This window comes from Condylura cristata, unplaced genomic scaffold (assembly GCF_000260355.1).
Source record: "Condylura cristata isolate star-nosed mole 26May11 unplaced genomic scaffold, ConCri1.0 scaffold00008, whole genome shotgun sequence".
In the NCBI taxonomy this organism is placed as follows: domain Eukaryota; kingdom Metazoa; phylum Chordata; class Mammalia; order Eulipotyphla; family Talpidae; genus Condylura; species Condylura cristata.
Genome location: NW_004567109.1, coordinates 21,534,648 through 21,552,665, shown reverse-complemented (window position 1 = coordinate 21,552,665; position 18,018 = coordinate 21,534,648). Strand labels below are relative to the sequence as shown.

At 37.4% G+C, this 18,018-nt stretch overlaps 1 protein-coding gene across 5 annotated transcripts in view; it reads right to left on the bottom strand.

Moving 5' to 3' along the window:
* Positions 1-18,018, bottom strand: part of NFYC (nuclear transcription factor Y, gamma) — a 57,367-nt gene that overhangs the window by 29,525 nt on the left and 9,824 nt on the right. The window contains exon 1 of one of the 5 annotated variants that reach the window (XM_012722633.1): positions 15,972-16,112. The exons of 3 other annotated variants lie outside the window; for them this stretch is intronic. Coding sequence is in view for 1 of the 2 variants with exons in the window: in XM_012722632.1 (XP_012578086.1) it covers positions 2,435-2,477 (43 nt within the window). In the remaining variant the exon portion in view is untranslated. Of the gene's footprint in view, positions 1-2,434; positions 2,514-15,971; positions 16,113-18,018 lie in introns of those variants that run through there. One more of the 5 variants, XM_012722632.1, reaches the window with a different exon arrangement.

Genomic DNA, 18,018 nt, shown 5'->3' with positions numbered 1-18,018 from the left:
GCATACTTACTAATGATGACATTTAGTTTGAATTCAAAGGTTTGGGAGATTTAAAAAGGTGGTAACAAGTTTGAACTATCTTCTTATCTCTTATCGTAGACATTAATTACAAAGCTGCACAATTCAAGAAGCACTTGAATTTTTTTTAAAATGTGTTTGTTTTAAAACTTTGAACCGTCCCAACTAAGGATGAGTTGGGCACAGTCACTTCCCAAACATCTGTACAGTCAGGCAACAGATCTTGAATGAGCTTTTTGGCAGGCTCATAAACACATAATGTTAAGATTGCGGGCTGGGTCCAAGTTATGAAATCTTTTTTGGACACAGAAATATATTAAAGGTTAAGTGTTTAACTTGAGAAGCCCATCTGCATTATCACAAATAGATGTGGGAAAATACTAGTCAATATTAATACCCTTTATATTTCATTGCATCACGCAGTTTGGAACTAAAAAAAAGATATCAGGAACCACACAAAACCATTTTTCTAATAAATGCTCACAATTCTACTACAACACCCAGTCCCCTCAATTGCACTCAAAATGGTCTTCAGCTTAAATATGAACTTCTCCTTCTCTAATTCTTTTCTATCTGTGTACTGCTCTGATGATTCTTCTTTACATTAAATTGAATTTATAAGGTTCCTTTTAAGCTTTGGATTTAGAATTATAACCATTAGGACTTTTCCATTCAGATAGCTCATTTTCTAAATTCTAGAATGTCCCATCTCAGTAAGGTCAGAAGACCCTCTCTTGAGGAAAAGAGAGAAAAAGATCTGGAGCATGTTTTCTAGCATCTCTGCACAAGATGATTAGTAGTTAATACTTTCAGTATCTCTTGGAAGAATATAAGTTGCTATTGCAAAGTTCCTAGAAAAGGTGAACACAATCTAAAAAACTTTTCTTTAAGCAGCTCCAGTTTTTTACATGGGCCTTTAAAAACCAGGCCAAATCTCAAGGAACAAATTTTATGAAAATAAGGTGATGTTTTCAGTATTGTCTAAGGCATATCTTAATGTTACAGTAATAAAACCTAATCAGAAACACAAATTTTTCTCACCAAACATCTCAACAAGTTAAAAAAAAAAAGCAAACTTAGTTACTATTATCACTTCTTATTTTTGCTACAGAAGGAACCTATTTGAACAGCTACAGTTCACAGGAAATGCACCAGGTTTATTTTCAAGGATGATGAGAGAATGTAGGTATTTAAAAAAAGGATTTATATTCCAGGATCCTTTTTATTCCATGTTAAACTGCTCTCTCCACCATGGGATAAAGTTGACAAGGATAAAACTGCTTTAAGAGCAAGGCACATTAGCTTAGATCACTCTAATGAAAAATGCAATATAGAATTTCCCATATTTAATTCATTATTAATATCAGATTTATCACTCACATTCATTAATTACTTTATAAATAGTTAAATAAGCCTGCTATTTAAGAATTTAATAAAGACTTAAGAATCAGATGAAGTATTGAATAGTTGTGGCTACAAGTAATTTCAACTCCTAATATCTATTAATTTATCTATTTTTTTTTAATTTTTTGGCGTTTTTTTTTTCCTTCTTTTTTTCTTTTTTTTTTCCATCTCAACTGTAATCCCCGCGGGTTTCCCAAATTTACCTGGTTTTAAAAACAATTTGTTTTCCAAAACTAGAATGGGAAGAATCAAAGTCCATCATGCACACACTATTTCTCTGATGCTCAGTTCAACTGTCATCTTTCCACAAGTCTTTTAAACCTTCTCACCTGGCAGTGGTTACGTTTTCCTGTGATCCTTCAAAGTCCTTAATCTATAACCTCTTTCTCTCCTCACTACATAACCTGTAATGAGGATATACACTATTTATGTGTATATTTTATTATACATCCCCTTCTACAAGCTCCCTGAGGATAGGATATGAATTTGATTAATCTCTGGAATTCTCATAGTTATCTAGCACAAAGTTTGATAAGTAATTACTCATGAATGAAAAAGTAGGAGAGTTGGTGGGTCTGGCTTTTCTGAGAAAAAGACACCTCTTGGTAAGTTTGGCCCTGAAATAGACCTATTGGGATTACTTGAACAACCACCAGAAGTGGTCACACATGCTGTCCTAGAAAGCTCAGAATAAATGAGGTCTCTATGGGTCTTTACAGTAAGAAGGAAATTCATAATCAGAAATCCACCTGAAGCGGACTGCCTGAAGTGAATTTAAGAGAAGGGGTATTAAAGGAAGAACATGAACACAACCCCCACACATACATATGCAGGTACATGGGTCACACACTGTGCTGTAAGTTGCAAGACAGAATGGAAGGCTAGAAACAAGGGTACATACTATTCCTAAGTATAAATCTTTTAAAAGTCAGAACCTTTCTCAAAAGGTAACCAGGACAGAGTAGCAAAATTTGAAAATAACAATGATAAGAAGCACAAGGAGGGCAAATACCTCTGTTTGGCCATCCATTAGTAGGAAGACAGGAGAAAATCATGGAAGAAATGAGATGATTCAGTCACGTCACTCAAAGGTGGATAGCTCTAGCTGTCATTCTAATATCCAGTTATTTTTAATCATTCTTGAAGAAAGAAAAGAGACCTAAGCAGTTTTCAAGCCATCCCAGAAGCAGCTTGCAAGTCCTCCCTTAGTGATAGGCCTAGATGTGGAACAGGAGGCATCAAAACGGTCAACTTCATAATATGCAAAGAAACACAGGGTTCTATTATAATATTCTCTGGTTTCTAAGACACTATACCTTTAGATTTTAAGTTTTCTAAACCCTCTGAGGTAACTAAAACCAGACGTTGACAGAAGATCAGACCTAAAACCTTACATTACAAAGAAAAAGAACACAAGATGTCCCCTAAAATGAAGTATAGTCCTTGACCAATGCTACTTCCTATTAAAGTACTCGAGTTGACCCATGCCAGGCAGACATGTTTTATTTCTTATTGTCCAATGCAAGGGAAGGCAGGGTGACTGAAGAGAAAAGAGGGTTCAAGTCTTTAAGCTCATCTAAGGTTTCTGTTTACTTGAGGAAGTAAAGCATTAGAAAAGTTACTATTTTGAGTTCTAAAGCCTTAACTGACTAGGTATCAGGTGGTCATAATTACCAGCAGGGTATTACTTAGAACCAACTGCTTAAGAATAAATAATGTAGCCTCAGTGGAGACCCCTTTCCCCACCCATAAGTTCAATGTTTGAGAGTAAGTTTATTTCCAGCAGCAGGCTAAGCATGAAGTCACTCCTCAAACTGCCTACTAGAAAAACCATTCTTCCCAAAAGACCAAAGGAGGGAACTTAGTCTGTTAAGTTAGTGCACTGCTGTTCTCCTAAAAGATCTGCTCACAAAGACACATTTTCAAATTGGCAGCATAGATACTCTTTCTTCAAAAGTATGTTTCTGTTTGCTATCTACTACAACATAATCTTACAAATGGGCCAAATCATGAAATAGATGAGTATAACTGGCAAAAAATAAAGACAAAGCAACTGACATAAGCAGTGAAAGTGATAGGAAGGCATGAACACAGTATTTTAAAACCTGTTTCTGCAGAAAAGGAAATGGTATGTTAACATCTTATTCTACACATTTTCTCCCTCGTTCCTTCATAATGGTCATCCCTACATACATAACAGACATACAACTATCAGTATTTGTATGATGTAAGAAGGCCAAATATTTTAGCAAATTTTTGTAAAATAACGTTCTGCTAACCATAGTACACAGGCCAAATCTGGCCCAAAGTCTGAGCTTATGAATCAAATTTTATTAAAGACTGCAACCCTCATTCATTTACATTGTCTATGGCTGCTTTCACTCAGTAAAAGTAGAGCTGGTATTACAACAGAAAGCATACGACCCACACCTAAAAGTAAGATCTGGTCCTTTACACAAAAAGGGTAATTAAGACACACACACACACACAATGAGAAAATATTAAGGCCCCTTCCAAGGCACTCTTTAAGTGTTTTATTTCACTGAAGCTTCCATGACTAGGGGGTAGTGATATCCCTCATTTGCCAAGTGCCAGCAGTTGAGAAGTTTCCCTAGATAACACAACTATTATATGGCTCCCTTACCTGTTCCATTTCCACTGGGAGTCATCTGGGCCAGCCTCCTTTGCCCCACAAAAATATGCTAATCTCTTTAACCCTCCAACCTGACAAGAGTAAATAAATTCTTGCAGGAAGGATAGTTATTAACTGGTTTTTCAGACCAAAGACTGAGAAGGAACTCTCAAATGAGCTACAGCCAGAAGCGTGCCTGTAGCCTTAGTTAAACTGTATCCTAAAATTGTCATTTGCTTACTAGAAACCTTCTGAGATTCAGAAACCCTCAAAAACTCTTAACCAGCCTCTGGTAAGATTCTTCATTTATATGTATCCAACTGTGTTTAAAAAATGTTTCAAAGATGTCAACTTTTGAGTTTTAGAGTTTACAAACTACTTACCAGGTATATAACCCTCAACTTATCTTCATCCAGCTCAGTGACTGATAAAGATCTCAATATTATCTCAATTTTACAGATAAACTGAGGACTGGATATCCTAAGTTACTTGCTCAAGGTCACAATATAGTAAATGGTGAAATTGGAAACAGAAGTTCTAAAATGTTGTTCTTTTAACACATGTTCATTCTCACTTTGTGTACTTTTTTAAAAGATTTATTTATTTATGCATATGGAACTGGGGTACAGACCAGAGGTGCGGGGGCTGTGGGAAGATTCACCAGAGACAGAGTGGGGAGTAAAACAGGCAAAATGACAAAGTACATTGCTGTGGGCAGCAGTCGGCAAGGCAGGAGAGGTCTGCTGCTCCATGTAGACCGCCTCCCTGGCCAGGTACTGAACTTGCTCAGAAGCAGCCACGGCTTTGTAGAGTTGAGACATCAGGGAAGGCCCACCTTTTATACTTTTTAAGGTATGTGTTTATTCAAACTGTTCTGAACAAATGAGCTGTCTCACTAGGATCAACGACTCAGATCCTTAAACCAAAAGATCATTTTTATTCACTTGTTCCCAATATCTCTGTGGCAACCATAGAAGAGAAAATGCAAAGCTTCTCCTATAACATCTTTCTCCTATTTCACTTGGTAGGGCTGTCACTCTTTTCTGTTTTACCCTTCCCCTTTACATGACTCTAGGTCAGTCAGCAGCACCTTTGAATACTTAGCTGCAAACAGCTGGGGGCAGTAAAGTACAGGGTAAACACAAAAAGAAACTATTGGACCTGGAGGACCTCTGGCTACTAACCTGCTATGTTTATTACGTTAGGCAAATCACTTAATTTCTTCAGACCTTAGCTCACCGATACCACCTCACAGCCAGGCAGTTGTAGCACACAATTGGAAGATGCAGTTATAAATAAGACCACAATATAGTTAGAGGGCCTTGAAAAATGCCAAGCATCATCATACAAATGCTAGACGGCCTTATCAACATCGCTGCTCAGAACAAAGTAACATCTACTGGCCTGAAGAGCCCAGACACAGTACCAAGTCTAAAAAACCAATCTTCTTTAGTCACCCAACCTGTTTCCTTCTCTCTTCTAGAGTACTTAATTTTTACCAAGTTTCCTAAGAACCCAGTTTCAGAAGCAAAGAAACAAGTACATGGAAATCTCCCATTTCTTTTATAAACCTGAAATAAATTTTAGAGCTCTTTAAACTATTAAATTTAGAAAGAATGTACTAGTCCCAAATAAGCAAAGAACTCAAGATGGAAGTCATCAAGATTGCTCCAAATTTAAATCCTGGGAACATCAATGGTCTTTTTAGCTACACAATTTTCTCTCCAGATTAATCCAAAAACATTTCAATTCTTAAAACATGCCTCCTTGGATACCTCAGATTCTTCCGTAGGTTAGGAGTGTGTGGATGTTGTGCAGAAGGAATCTTGTCTGGTATTAAAGAACAGGAGTCTAGGCTACATCCCATCCCACCAGATCCCACCAACCAAGTAAAGAGATTCTGTTCTGAAGAGTTAGTTTTGGCAACTTCCATCTCCATTCAAGACCCTGGAGTAAAGAGGAACTTTTGAAACTGTTGTACTTTTCTGAAAATAGCACCACTAAGAAGCTTACTTTTACAGTACAACTGTACTGTCAGAAATAATTACAAGAAACTAAACATACACATTCACTGGTCAGTCACCACTAAATTTTTCTCTACCCAAGAAGTCACTGCTGGCACTCATTAAAATCTATTTTACGATTAGCACCTGTGGCACAAATGTTCTTCAGACATGCTTGTGTGACATATTACTCAGCACATTATTTCTTAAGTCTAAAATTTTCATGCTAGTATTTACTTTTAGTTCTTATATAATTGTCTTTGTTTCTGGCATATCCTCAAGGGAAACATGGCTTGCACATAGCAAGTATTCAACACACATGGACTGAATGAATAGAAGCTTCTGGAAAATTATTTTAAGATCCTATGTATCTACAGCCTCCCTCTGGGTTGTCTTTTAAATGTGTTGACGGGGAAATCTCTTAAGTACCTGTGCTTAGTTATCAATAACCTCTGTGCATTAAATCAATGGAAGAATCAAAAAAGACTGGAGATGGAGAGAAATAGTAAGAAAACTGTACTAGTGATTTAATCCACCTGGAAAAGGTGGGAGTTGGGAGAACAGAGAATTCTCAACCAAAACCTGCAGGGTGTGGTAAGAATGTCAGTATGAGTTTGGCTGTACTGACTTGGCTGTACAGATTCTGTTGATTCACAGACACAATGAATTCTGCCCTCTGATTAGCCCTTAATCCAAAATCCTATAAATTAAGCTGTCTATTCGGGGGTGGGAAGGGTGCAGAGGAAAAGAAAATAAAGAAAGAATGAGAAGAACAAATTCCCCAAGCCAACAAACCCTAAATCTCCCCTTCCAAGTACACAAGGTGTCAGGAACTAAGGCTATAAAGACAAGTTCAAAGAGTGCAAAGCAAATGAGATGGTCATACTGATCCCTTACATTTGTACACAATTTACACTTTGAAAAATTCCTCTACATCATTTCTTTTCTCTTTCTCTCTCTCTCTCTCTTTTTTTGGACAAACAGCACAGGTACTAATAATCCCATCTGACAGACAACAATATTCGATCCTAATAGACAGAGGGACTTGCTCATGTCACAGGGCAAGTACATGATAGAGCTGGAACTGATTCTCAGTTCTGTGCTCTGTTACAAGTTCTCTTCCCTTTTTGGCATTGTTAATTCAATAAAGGACCAAAACATTAAGAACCTGTAGGTGAGTCTTCTCAGCCTACAACATAAATCCATCAAGCTTTTTATCTTTAATTTTCCCCATCATTCTCCTAAGAATGCCACTTCAAAATGTAAGATGTCAGATTCTTTAAAAAGATATATATATATATATTTATGCTTACAGAACTGGGGTACAAGCCCGAGGTGCAGGGGCAGCAAGAGGATTCACCAAAGACAGAGCAGGGAGAACAGGCAGATCGACGAAGTACACTGCTGAGGGGAGCAGCGGGCAAGACAGGAGAGGTCTGCTGTGCCATGTGGGCCACCTTTGGGGCTGGGGATCGAACTGCACTGAAGCCATTGCAGCTGGCTTTCAGTAGTGAGTCCTAACCCGCTGCGCCATCAGGGAGGGCCCAGACGTCAGATTCTTAAACATTTCAAAGTTTAAACAGGAACAGTTAAGGGTTTTTAAGCTTGTGAAAGGACTGGGACTTGGGGCTATCTGTCACCAACCAAGAGCGGCGATGAAATGGTCTGATAGATCATTTGCTTTCTAGAATGACACAATTTTTTTTTTCACTTCGGTTTAAAGAAATAGCCTTAGCCTAGCCCCCTTGTTGGAAATGTTCCCACAGCTACACACTTAACAAGAAGAATGCTCTTGCTAAATTCTATGAGTGATTCAAAATTATAGCTGCTACACTACAGAAATGGTGACATCCATCACTCCAAGAAATCAAGATTCTTTTGTTCTAATTACTTCATTATGGGAAGAGCAAGGATTAGAAATCACAGGTAGGAAATCTAGAGCAACTGATTACTTAAGAACACATGACTCATCTAAAAATTATCACTCTCTGTGGCCCAAGATAAAAACCCCAATCTAGAAGGTGCTCAGTATATACCACAAAGTGTGCATTAGCAAAGCTAAGGAATATCATAGACACAACTATAACTGCACATGTATTGGAAAAAGTCCTTCAACTACTTACTGGACCTTATGAAGATTCATGAAAGACAATTTCTCGATACACTGATAGCACTCATGTGGTACACTATACCTTATTTTGAAAAGAAAGTATCTGTGTTCTCATATGTTGTTTGACTAAAACTTAAAAATAATTCGGGATATTTGCTCCATTTATTTTTTTGTTCCTTTTACGATCAATTTATTAAGCAGTCATATCATCTAAGATTAGGTGAGAACACTGGGGTAGTCCCCCCCTTTTGTTAATGTGTACCTTTACCCTGGGGAAAGAGTAAACAGAGGAAAAAGGGAAATGAAGGTATAGTCCCAATAAAATGGACACAGCTGTAGTTTGTTTTTCATACAAAAGTAACAAGAAGCAGTACAAAGGTTTACATCACTAGACTCTGTCTCTTGTTTCCTCATCCACAAAATAAGGATAATAATCCTCTCTACCAACCTTAAGTAAATACCAAGTATGAATATAAAACCACTCTATTAGCTGTAAAACACTAAGCTTCTTATAAACATTAGATAGTATTGCATTGCTTAACTACTGTCAAGAGCAGCTTCACGGTCATCTGGCCAGGAGAGAATAATCATGGAGTTCAGGGCATAAATAACCAGGTAAGAATGACTGGAAATTTATCACTATTATTTCTTTAGTGAAAAATTGTTACTGCCTTTATTTTAGATTGAAGATAACTGCAACATACTTAGCCTACAAACTAAATATAAGTGCCTTATATTTCCTATCCAAATCCTGGTAATTTCTTGTATGTGCTGCTCATTAGTGTTATCATGATCACATGGCTGTAAATTATTTATTAAGCAAATATTGCCAGATTCCTACATGTGTATTCACAGTTAGCTTAAAGCAGAACAGTACCACTGGAGACTTACAAAGCTAACACCAGTAAGGTTAAGCTCAATCAGAAAAACTCTGTACTGGATAGAGGTGTGAGTGTAGTTAAAGCTTAAGCAAAAAAGCTTGTTACACACACACACACACACGCACGCACACGCACACACACACGTCCAGGAATTACTGGATAACATTTCCAGGAAATATTTGTACATTTTCAGAACAAGTGAAGGCTATCAGATTCTAGGGCAGTATTTCTAATCTTATATATCAAGGCACATAGAGAAAATGTTAATATTAGCTTTTTGAATTTTTAATGTACATATGGGCTAATACTAATGCCCTCACTCACTTGTCACAAGGTCATGTGTTATTCATGATGCTGTAAGTATTCTGTGCACTAAATTGTTAACAGCTTTACTTTGCAAGTGTGCCTGGATAAGAGAAGTTAAACATAATCTCCAATTTTAACTAAACTAATATTCGTAAATAAACAAGTGGCTTTGGGTCTATTCAATACACTAGCGGCTTTTAGAGTAAACAAACTAACTCATATGTAGAAGCTGCATGTTCAGATCACAGCGCTCTACTGTGCTCCCTTCAGGATGTCTTAGTATCAGGGTCTGACTTTTTTTGGGTTCCCATCTTAGCACAAAGCTTATTGTTTTTTATTCTTCTGCCTATTCTCTCCCCTCCCATCCCATCCCCCAAGTTCAGCTATAATCCCTTTGAGCTTAAGTTACAAATACACATTACTAATTCTGTTATTTCTTCAGAGTTCCAGTTCTGCATGTATAGCTGCCTGCTGGAATCTCCAACTGGAAAGTTACCTAGAACTCAATTCTACATGTAAAAATTACACCTATCTATTCCTTCCCCAAAACTACTGCTTCTAACTTCTATTTCTACCTTCCCTTCACTCAGGCTTGAAGTCGCTGTCATTCTGGTTCCATTACCTTCTTTTTCTTCTTCTTACCTTCCTTCATACTGTAACTATCTCACCTCTATGTAATAGTAAAAATAGTAATATTAGCATTTATAATAATTGTTATTAATAATAACAATAATACTCATTTAGCACCACGTGTCAGGTACATTTCTAAGTCCTTTACATTGCTCTGTACATAACTCATATGTTTATACAGTTTCTAGTATTTTCTCATTTCTATACAGTGATACCTAATAAATCTTATAGAAGCACAGCTCTGCTAATGTCACATCAACCTATTACAAAAAGATCTTCAACGGCTCACCAAAGTCAAGAACAGTTCAAATTTCCTAGCCTGGCAGTCCCGGTTCTCTGACATTTGACCCCAACTTACTTTTCCAGACTTCTTGCCTTTACCACTGCTCGTGTCCCTAACATGTCTCCCCTTGAGCTCTAAGCAGAGCTTAACTTTACTGCTCTCTTCAGGCCACACTCTACTTTTTGAACGATGACCTTGCTCCTCCAGTTTTCTATGCCTGGAATACCCTGTCCTCACTTCCCTAAATCTAATACCCAGTTAAACTGCCTTCTTTAACTAGAAAGCCAAGTAAAGGTCTCCTCCTCTGAATTCTAGTCTTTCCACATCAGTTTCGAGTATTTGAAAAACATTGCTTTTCCCTACCAGATTGTTATCACCTGAAATAAAGTTTTATTTGTATATATTTTGTAGGTCTCCACATATAAGACATACATGTATGGTGAACTGATGAAAGGAAATGTAAAGCATCCAACTTTAGTATTTTCTCAAAGAATTATAAGCCTTAAGGAGATATAACTACAGCTATAAGAAAACAACTATTTTCTGTAAGAATTTGATAGGTTAGGTCGATAAAGGGAAAATTCATTATATCCGAGTATTTTCAGTCAAGTAGGTCTTCCCCTTAGGGTTTTCTGTTGTTGTCTCTTTAACATAACTGAAAGTATGGAGACAGACCAAATGGTAGTACTTCCAAGAAAAAAGGATAACCAAGTGAATCAGCACTGTTTGCTATGGTTATTTTAGTCTCTTTACTTCCTTTGAACTAAGGAACACAAGGTCACAAGTTATATTATGCCACTTTAAAGTTAAATATTTACTAGGTGCTTTTTTTTCTCCTTTTGGTGTTTCTTTATACTAGAATTTATCTTCACTTTTATCCTTCAGCTGCCCTTTTTCACTGCAAGATGCAAAACTGTAATTTAATTTGTAGTAAATACTCTAAATAGAGGAAATACTGGGGTCTAGCTTCGAGATGCAATGTGAGAGACAGGAAGGTAATACAAATAAAATCTGATCAAGTTCCAAAGAGCTGGACCCACAGAGGCAGCAGAAAGAATAGACTGATAAGAAAACTAAATTGGGAAATGCAGACATGAGGTAAATACCAACCATATCTATTATAATTTTCAGTCAGCGTATACTTCAGGATTTAAATACAACATAATTCAAGATCTCACTCTTTCAATAATCTGAAACTTCTATATGAAGGTGATGAAAATAAATTTAACCACTGAAGAAAATAATTTAACAATTTAAAGCAGATAATGGTCTATCAGTTAACATGCAAAAAAGCAAAAACCAAATCCCCACAACTACCACACACATGCAGATACACAATACCTCTTTGCAGGTGCAAAGAATACATAAAGTCAGCATAATTAAAATATCACTTTGGGAGCATAAAGACAATGATTTCTATTTCAACCTTATCAAATGTTTAAATCCTGGGATCGTCATTAAATACCGGTTGGCTTAAGGACTCCCTTGAAGAATGAAGCCTAAACTTTGGGAATTAGCTTGTTCTTGAGTGTGTCAACAAAAAATAACAACAAAATACTGGCACGCAGGTGTTATGTTTGCATACCTTAGTTTAACTTCCTGGTAACTCAGAAATGTTACCCAGCTCTCTGGGATACCTCAGCCAGGTGGGCACCACTGACTTCCTGGCTGATACACAACTTCCTGAAAAACAAGGGGCAGAGGCAGGAGAGCTCCAGCTCCAAAGGGACCACAAGCCTGAGGCCACAGCAGACTTCCTAACTACCATTCTCCACATGGAGACTTTGGAACCTTTTTCATTCATCAATTTTCTCTGTTCCTTCTGTCCAAGTAGCAAACCTGTACAGATGTACAGAGAAATACGAGAAAAAAACCCAAAAAACCTAAAGGGACACAAGAAACATGCAATGAACTAACTACATGGCAGTTGAATCTCTGAAGGTACACAGGCCATTCAGTAGGGCTGAAAGATTGGGGTACCTAACTCCTGGGCTCTCAATTTACCTACTTTACAAAAAGGGAACCAGACTTACTCCTTAAATGATTTCCATGGGCCAATCTTAGGGATATTCAAATTCTGTATATATCATTATTAGGGGCAGGGATAGGCAAAAAAAATCTGATTCACAAAGAAGACCACATATCAATGACTAGCTCTAAGAATATTTTTTGTAACTACTGAAGTAGCCACTAAAGTATAAAGTTTCTTTTAAAGGAGACCTCATCTTGTTTGAGGAACAAAAAGTACACAATAACTTTGATGGCTGTTTTCAAACATACACCCCCCTGAAACAGGAATTTTATTTGGAGAATCAAGTGCCAGTATTGCCAAACCTTATGCTGTCTGATATGATTCCTTCAATGCAAGGAAAAGAGACAGGCCTCAAAGCTGACTAACCATGCCCTAGAGGAAATCAAACAGATCACAAAATATCTACCCCACCCTGGGAGGGGGAGGAGGGAGAATAATTCTAAAAATAGACGACACCAAGTAGTAAAATGGGTGAGAGAAACCTCATGGGTTTCTACCATTTATCTTGGAACCGTATCTCACACATTATCAACTGTTAAATTTATGCCAATGTTTATATTTTGATGAGGCCGATCGTCTTTTTTTAACTTTTCATCCCAATATTTACTTGCTTGATACTATTTTGCAAGCTCTAAGTACCCCATAGCTGAAAACCACAGAAAGGAGATTGTGTGACCACAAGGCAAACCAAAAAATGGCTCTAGTTTATATTATAAATATTTGGTATACAAACGAAAAATATAACTTCTGCTTGATAAACATCTGCAGTTACTATACTTTAGCTGAAATACAATGCAAATCTTGGTAGTCTATCAGAATAGGCTCCCAATTTTTATATAGGTTTCTAAATTCAGTAAAGTGGTTTTTGTTTCTGTTTTTTGGTTTTTTTTTTAAGTCACCATTCCTATTTCATCTTATTCTAAGAAGTCCTTAATTTCTGATAAAGGGGTTAAAATTCTTTAATAGGAGTTTTGGCAAAGGATGGATTGATGGGTCTCTATGCATGTATTACATAGGTTAATGTCAGCATAAAAAAGAATATGCAGGTGAAGACATGTGGAACCATTTTAAAAAGATGTGCTGGATTTAAACAAACTTCTCTGTAAACATATTAAAATAATGGCTTTTTTTTCTTTAATATATACTTAGCCTCATAACATTTTAAACATCCTCCTCCTTCTCCCCAAAACTGGGATTAGGAACAACTAATATTTATGGAGCACTTCACAAATTTCAAAGCACTGTGACATACATGGTCTCATTTGAGACTCACCGCTAAATAGGAAGGTGCTATTTTTAGGTCCCATTTTACATGGGAGGAAGCTGACACTAAATGGCTGACTTGCCCAAGCTCACAAAAACTGGTGATAGTGGAGTGAGACATAATCATAGGTCACCTAACTTTAAATGGCCTGCTTTTGCTACTGCACCATGTTGTCTTAAATACAGAGTAAATGCCCAAACCTTAGACCCTATCTAGCCTCTCCCACCTACCCACATCATCTTCAATCTGTTACAGTTAGTTCCAAAAGATCCTTACTCCTTAAGTAAACTTTTCTTCATTTCTCTAGGAAACATTTATCTGGCCAAAGTATTAAAAGAGGAGATCATATAAATACCATTTGACATATACTGGAAAATATCTTAAGTCACTAGGGGTTCTGCATAGACATGTCTCTGTGCATTTTCCCAGGTAGTGGGTCAGATTCTCAGAGCGCATGACCCCAAAAGGTTAAGAACCCAAGCTAGAGGCAGTGAGTGATTAGATAACTTTCCAAGAAGTTAAATCCACAAAGTTTCTAGTATAAAGACTTTCATCTATGCTTCACACTTGTCCCACTTACCTTCTGTCTCCCCTGCTCCAGTCCTTCTCCCAGGGCCAATCTGGTCACTCATTATCTACAACTGTTTCTGAAATCATATTTAAACCTGGAGCAACTGATAAAAATCAGTGACTGATAAAAAGCAAATTTAAAGTACCTGTTAAAATGTAATCCTTAACACACACTCCTTTCTCTTTTGACTTAACATCACAGAATGACTGTTTTCTTACCGTAAGTATTCCTATTCCCCAAAAGAAGTTTCATAAACATAACGACTTTGGACTCCATCAATACCATTCTTCACTATGAACCGTCTACATTACACAGAAGACAAGGCAACATACAAGGAATTCTCAAGTCTGTCAGGCAGTTCTCTCAACTATTACAGCAAAGGATTTAGAAAATTTTTACTGGGGGGAGGAAATGGAGACGAGTGGGAGAGAGAATGAATGCAGCCCTATTGTCTTACAGCTTGAAAACTCCTAATTTGAATCAACAACATATTCCTACTAACCACTCCACTTGAATAGCAGAAGTACAATCTCTTTTCATCTTACATGGAGTTTCAGTCCAAATCTGTATAAACAAACTTTGTCCTTCAATCTTTCAACTCCTAGGCAGTTTTTCAAGGTCACTTTTGCAAGCAACGACAGAGGCCTACATCTAGCAACTTTGACTACTACACCACTCCAATTCAAAGAGTCCAAAAGCAAAGCCCTCTGGATCCTCTTAGGCAAATCCTTTTCTGGAGGGGAAGCAAGGGGAAAGAAAACCAACACCCTCCAAATTTCTCCAATGATAGGGCCTGCTCCCTTCCCCTACCCAGAGACTGAGTGCTGCTGGCTCACTGCTCCACACCGAGTAGGCTGCAGAAATGTTCCAATGACCTTCATTCCATATTTGCAAATAAAAAGAAAACAAAGAATTGCTTTTTAAAGTCAAGAGTATAGATCTTAGTACATGGGATAGAAAATTTCACTATCCACAAGAAGTGGCTGGTTACTGATTTAGCAACCTGCATTAGCTTCTTACCACTAAAGAGGAAAAAAATATATCAAGGGCAAAAGACAGGGTGTCTGACTTTTAACTTTTCTACTCACAAACTGCAGGTACATTAGGATTTCAAATATTTCATACAGAAAATGAAAAACATTTTGCTCATATTTTAAAGAACCAAATCAAATCTGACAAAATGTGCCAAGTTGGTGAAAAAATATATGCTTGTTACTACCAATAGAGCAAATTAGTATGTTTCTAACCAGCATCCTAGGCTAAAATGTGCATTTCAAAAGGAAAATCATTAGTAACTGCTACTTATTTTAATCTAGAGGCAGACAGGTAAATCAAGAAAGTTACGGGAGAATTTCACATTGGTTAAATGGGCCTTCACCATTAGAACCTACACCAGTGCAAATCATATTTCACACAAATTCAACAGCAATAGTGTTGCTTCTATCACTGAAAACACAGATGTCAACAAAGTGCATGGAAATAGGAAGTCGTACAACAACTCAGCTTATTCTGTAGGAAAGCTTCAGTGCACTTGAACAAAGGAAAATTATTTGGAAAACAGTTAAGTTTACCCAATGCAAAGAGAAAGTGCTTTGCTTCTGTGTGCCCCTGAGAAACGACTAGCAATTTCTTCATGTACCTGATCTTGTCCATAGTCAACTAGGAAAAGATATCCTAGTTGAAGGGCATGCAAAATCTAAACAGCAAGGTATTCTAGGTGCACCAAAAGGTATGCATGGAATGTAAAGTGGCCATTTTCTGAAACAGTGCAACTTGTCTATACTCTGAAGCTAAACAGTTTCTATCAGTTTAACACAAAACAAAGAATTAAACTTACCGGGAACTGCATTAATTTTACATGTAGTTATTTATATCTCCTCGAACAGGGAGAATTTAAGTCACTCCTATCCCTCCCCCCCAAAAAAAGGACGGAGGAAACAAAAGGCAGCAGGAGATGAAGAAACCTGAGTCTGGAATGTCCACTCCAGTGAAAACCCGAACAGCTGTTCCCCCAACCCCCCAGTAAACTATTCGCCATTTTTCTTTGTCTTTCAGCTGACCCCTGCCTCAGTGAAAAACTCCGAAGCTCCAGTGAAGCCCTGCAGCCTCCTTCCACTTTAACAGTCAAAGGCATTCAATCTAGCATGCTATTTGACACCAAGCCTTGCCTCCAGAGTGGCCCCATTGGCTAAGCTGCTTTATTGGCTAAGAACACAAAGCCATGATTGGCTGTTCACATCATCAGTTACACCTCCTTTGTACACTTCCTGTTTTAAAGTTACCTTGAGAAGCAGAACAGGGGTCAGATCGACTTCAAACTATGGGGAACTTAGGTTTGGAAATGCATGGCAAATGCACTCAGCGGATACACGAGAGCCTCGTGCACTGCTTAAACTGAGGGTAATGCAAATTTACAATTGGTCTTAAAATCACTAAAAAGGGTTGTTAGACTTCCCACCCAAAGGTTTTCTTATTGGCTGTCAGAGAACCATTTAAAAAAATTTAAGGTAATTTAACTGCTTCTGATTGGTCACCAAAGATGTCTGTAAGATACCAGTACAGTATCCTATGGCAGTAAACCAAAGAAGTAACGTGCACAAGGTCGGCAAGTTGTGACTTAACTATCTTCAGTTTTCAGCTGCGCTTTAGCAGAAGGAAATGAAAACTGGGTGGCCTAATCTAAATGGTGCCAATGAAAATGCACTTTCTTTAACAGTATTATACCAATTGCAGAATATCAATACCAATACCAATTGCAGGATATCTAAAAAACCATCTGTCATTACACCCAGGGTAATTTTAAAAGCACAGTATACTAGGTCAAATCACTTTTTTGGAAACACAAACTAATCTAAACAGGAAATTCTGGGATATTGTATGAAGTTTCAGACACAGACAGCAGTATTTCCAAAAAGTCAAGCCAGGAACCCAAGAGAGAAATATGACAAATGTGTTAAAACTTCATAAAGATGACAAAATCGGTGACTATGACTGTTTAAATGCACACTATAGTTTGATAAGTAATTTAGTTACTATCTTTTAACATTACAGTTTATTATATAAAAGCTAACTTTTCTGTCACATTTTCAAGGTCAAGCATAGGGCTGATCACAGGAGGGATATTTTGAGTAGCATAGTTATCAAAGAAATTCCGGGGTAATGAAGTTTACTGGGGATGGTCAAAGATTGGCTAATGAATTTGGGACCCAACTATTTAGGTTTTAAAAGGGGACTCCTAATATGATTAAAGTCAGTTAACATGTCTTCTTTCTTTTCTTGCAAAATGCTGAAATAAAAACATCTATTACCAGAAGCCTTAACAACCTCCTTAGATCTATTTCCTCCCATCAAAGGTAAGTACCCTAGGATTAAAGAACAGGCTGATACACGAGGTAGATCTTTTCTAGAAAGATCTGAGTTGATCTTGTATGATCTCATTCAAAGATTTGGCAGAGTCCTGTTGCAAGGCAAGCTGTCCAATCACTCTGCCATTTTAACTTCTCTACATGTTATGCCAATCAATTCCCACACTGAAAGAGAGTAATTTCTGAACAGCAACTTACATCACCATACATGTTCTGTGCAGGGTAAATTACAGATTTTACCCCTCTAATCCTCACTTTCCCTTTTCACATGTGAGAAAAGGATGCAGTTCAGAGAAATTAAACCACCACCCCTAACAATACATCCAGAATGCATCAGGTCCTCCCTAGAGTAGTATTTGTTTCACTGCATCACACTGCTTACCAAGAAACACCTCAGGGCATATGCAAGGAAATTCCTGGATGTCACATATATGTATAGATAGCTAAGTCATTACCCAAACTTCATTAATTTAAAATTAAAATTCTGACTGCGCAGTTTGTACTACTAGAGACCTAGCT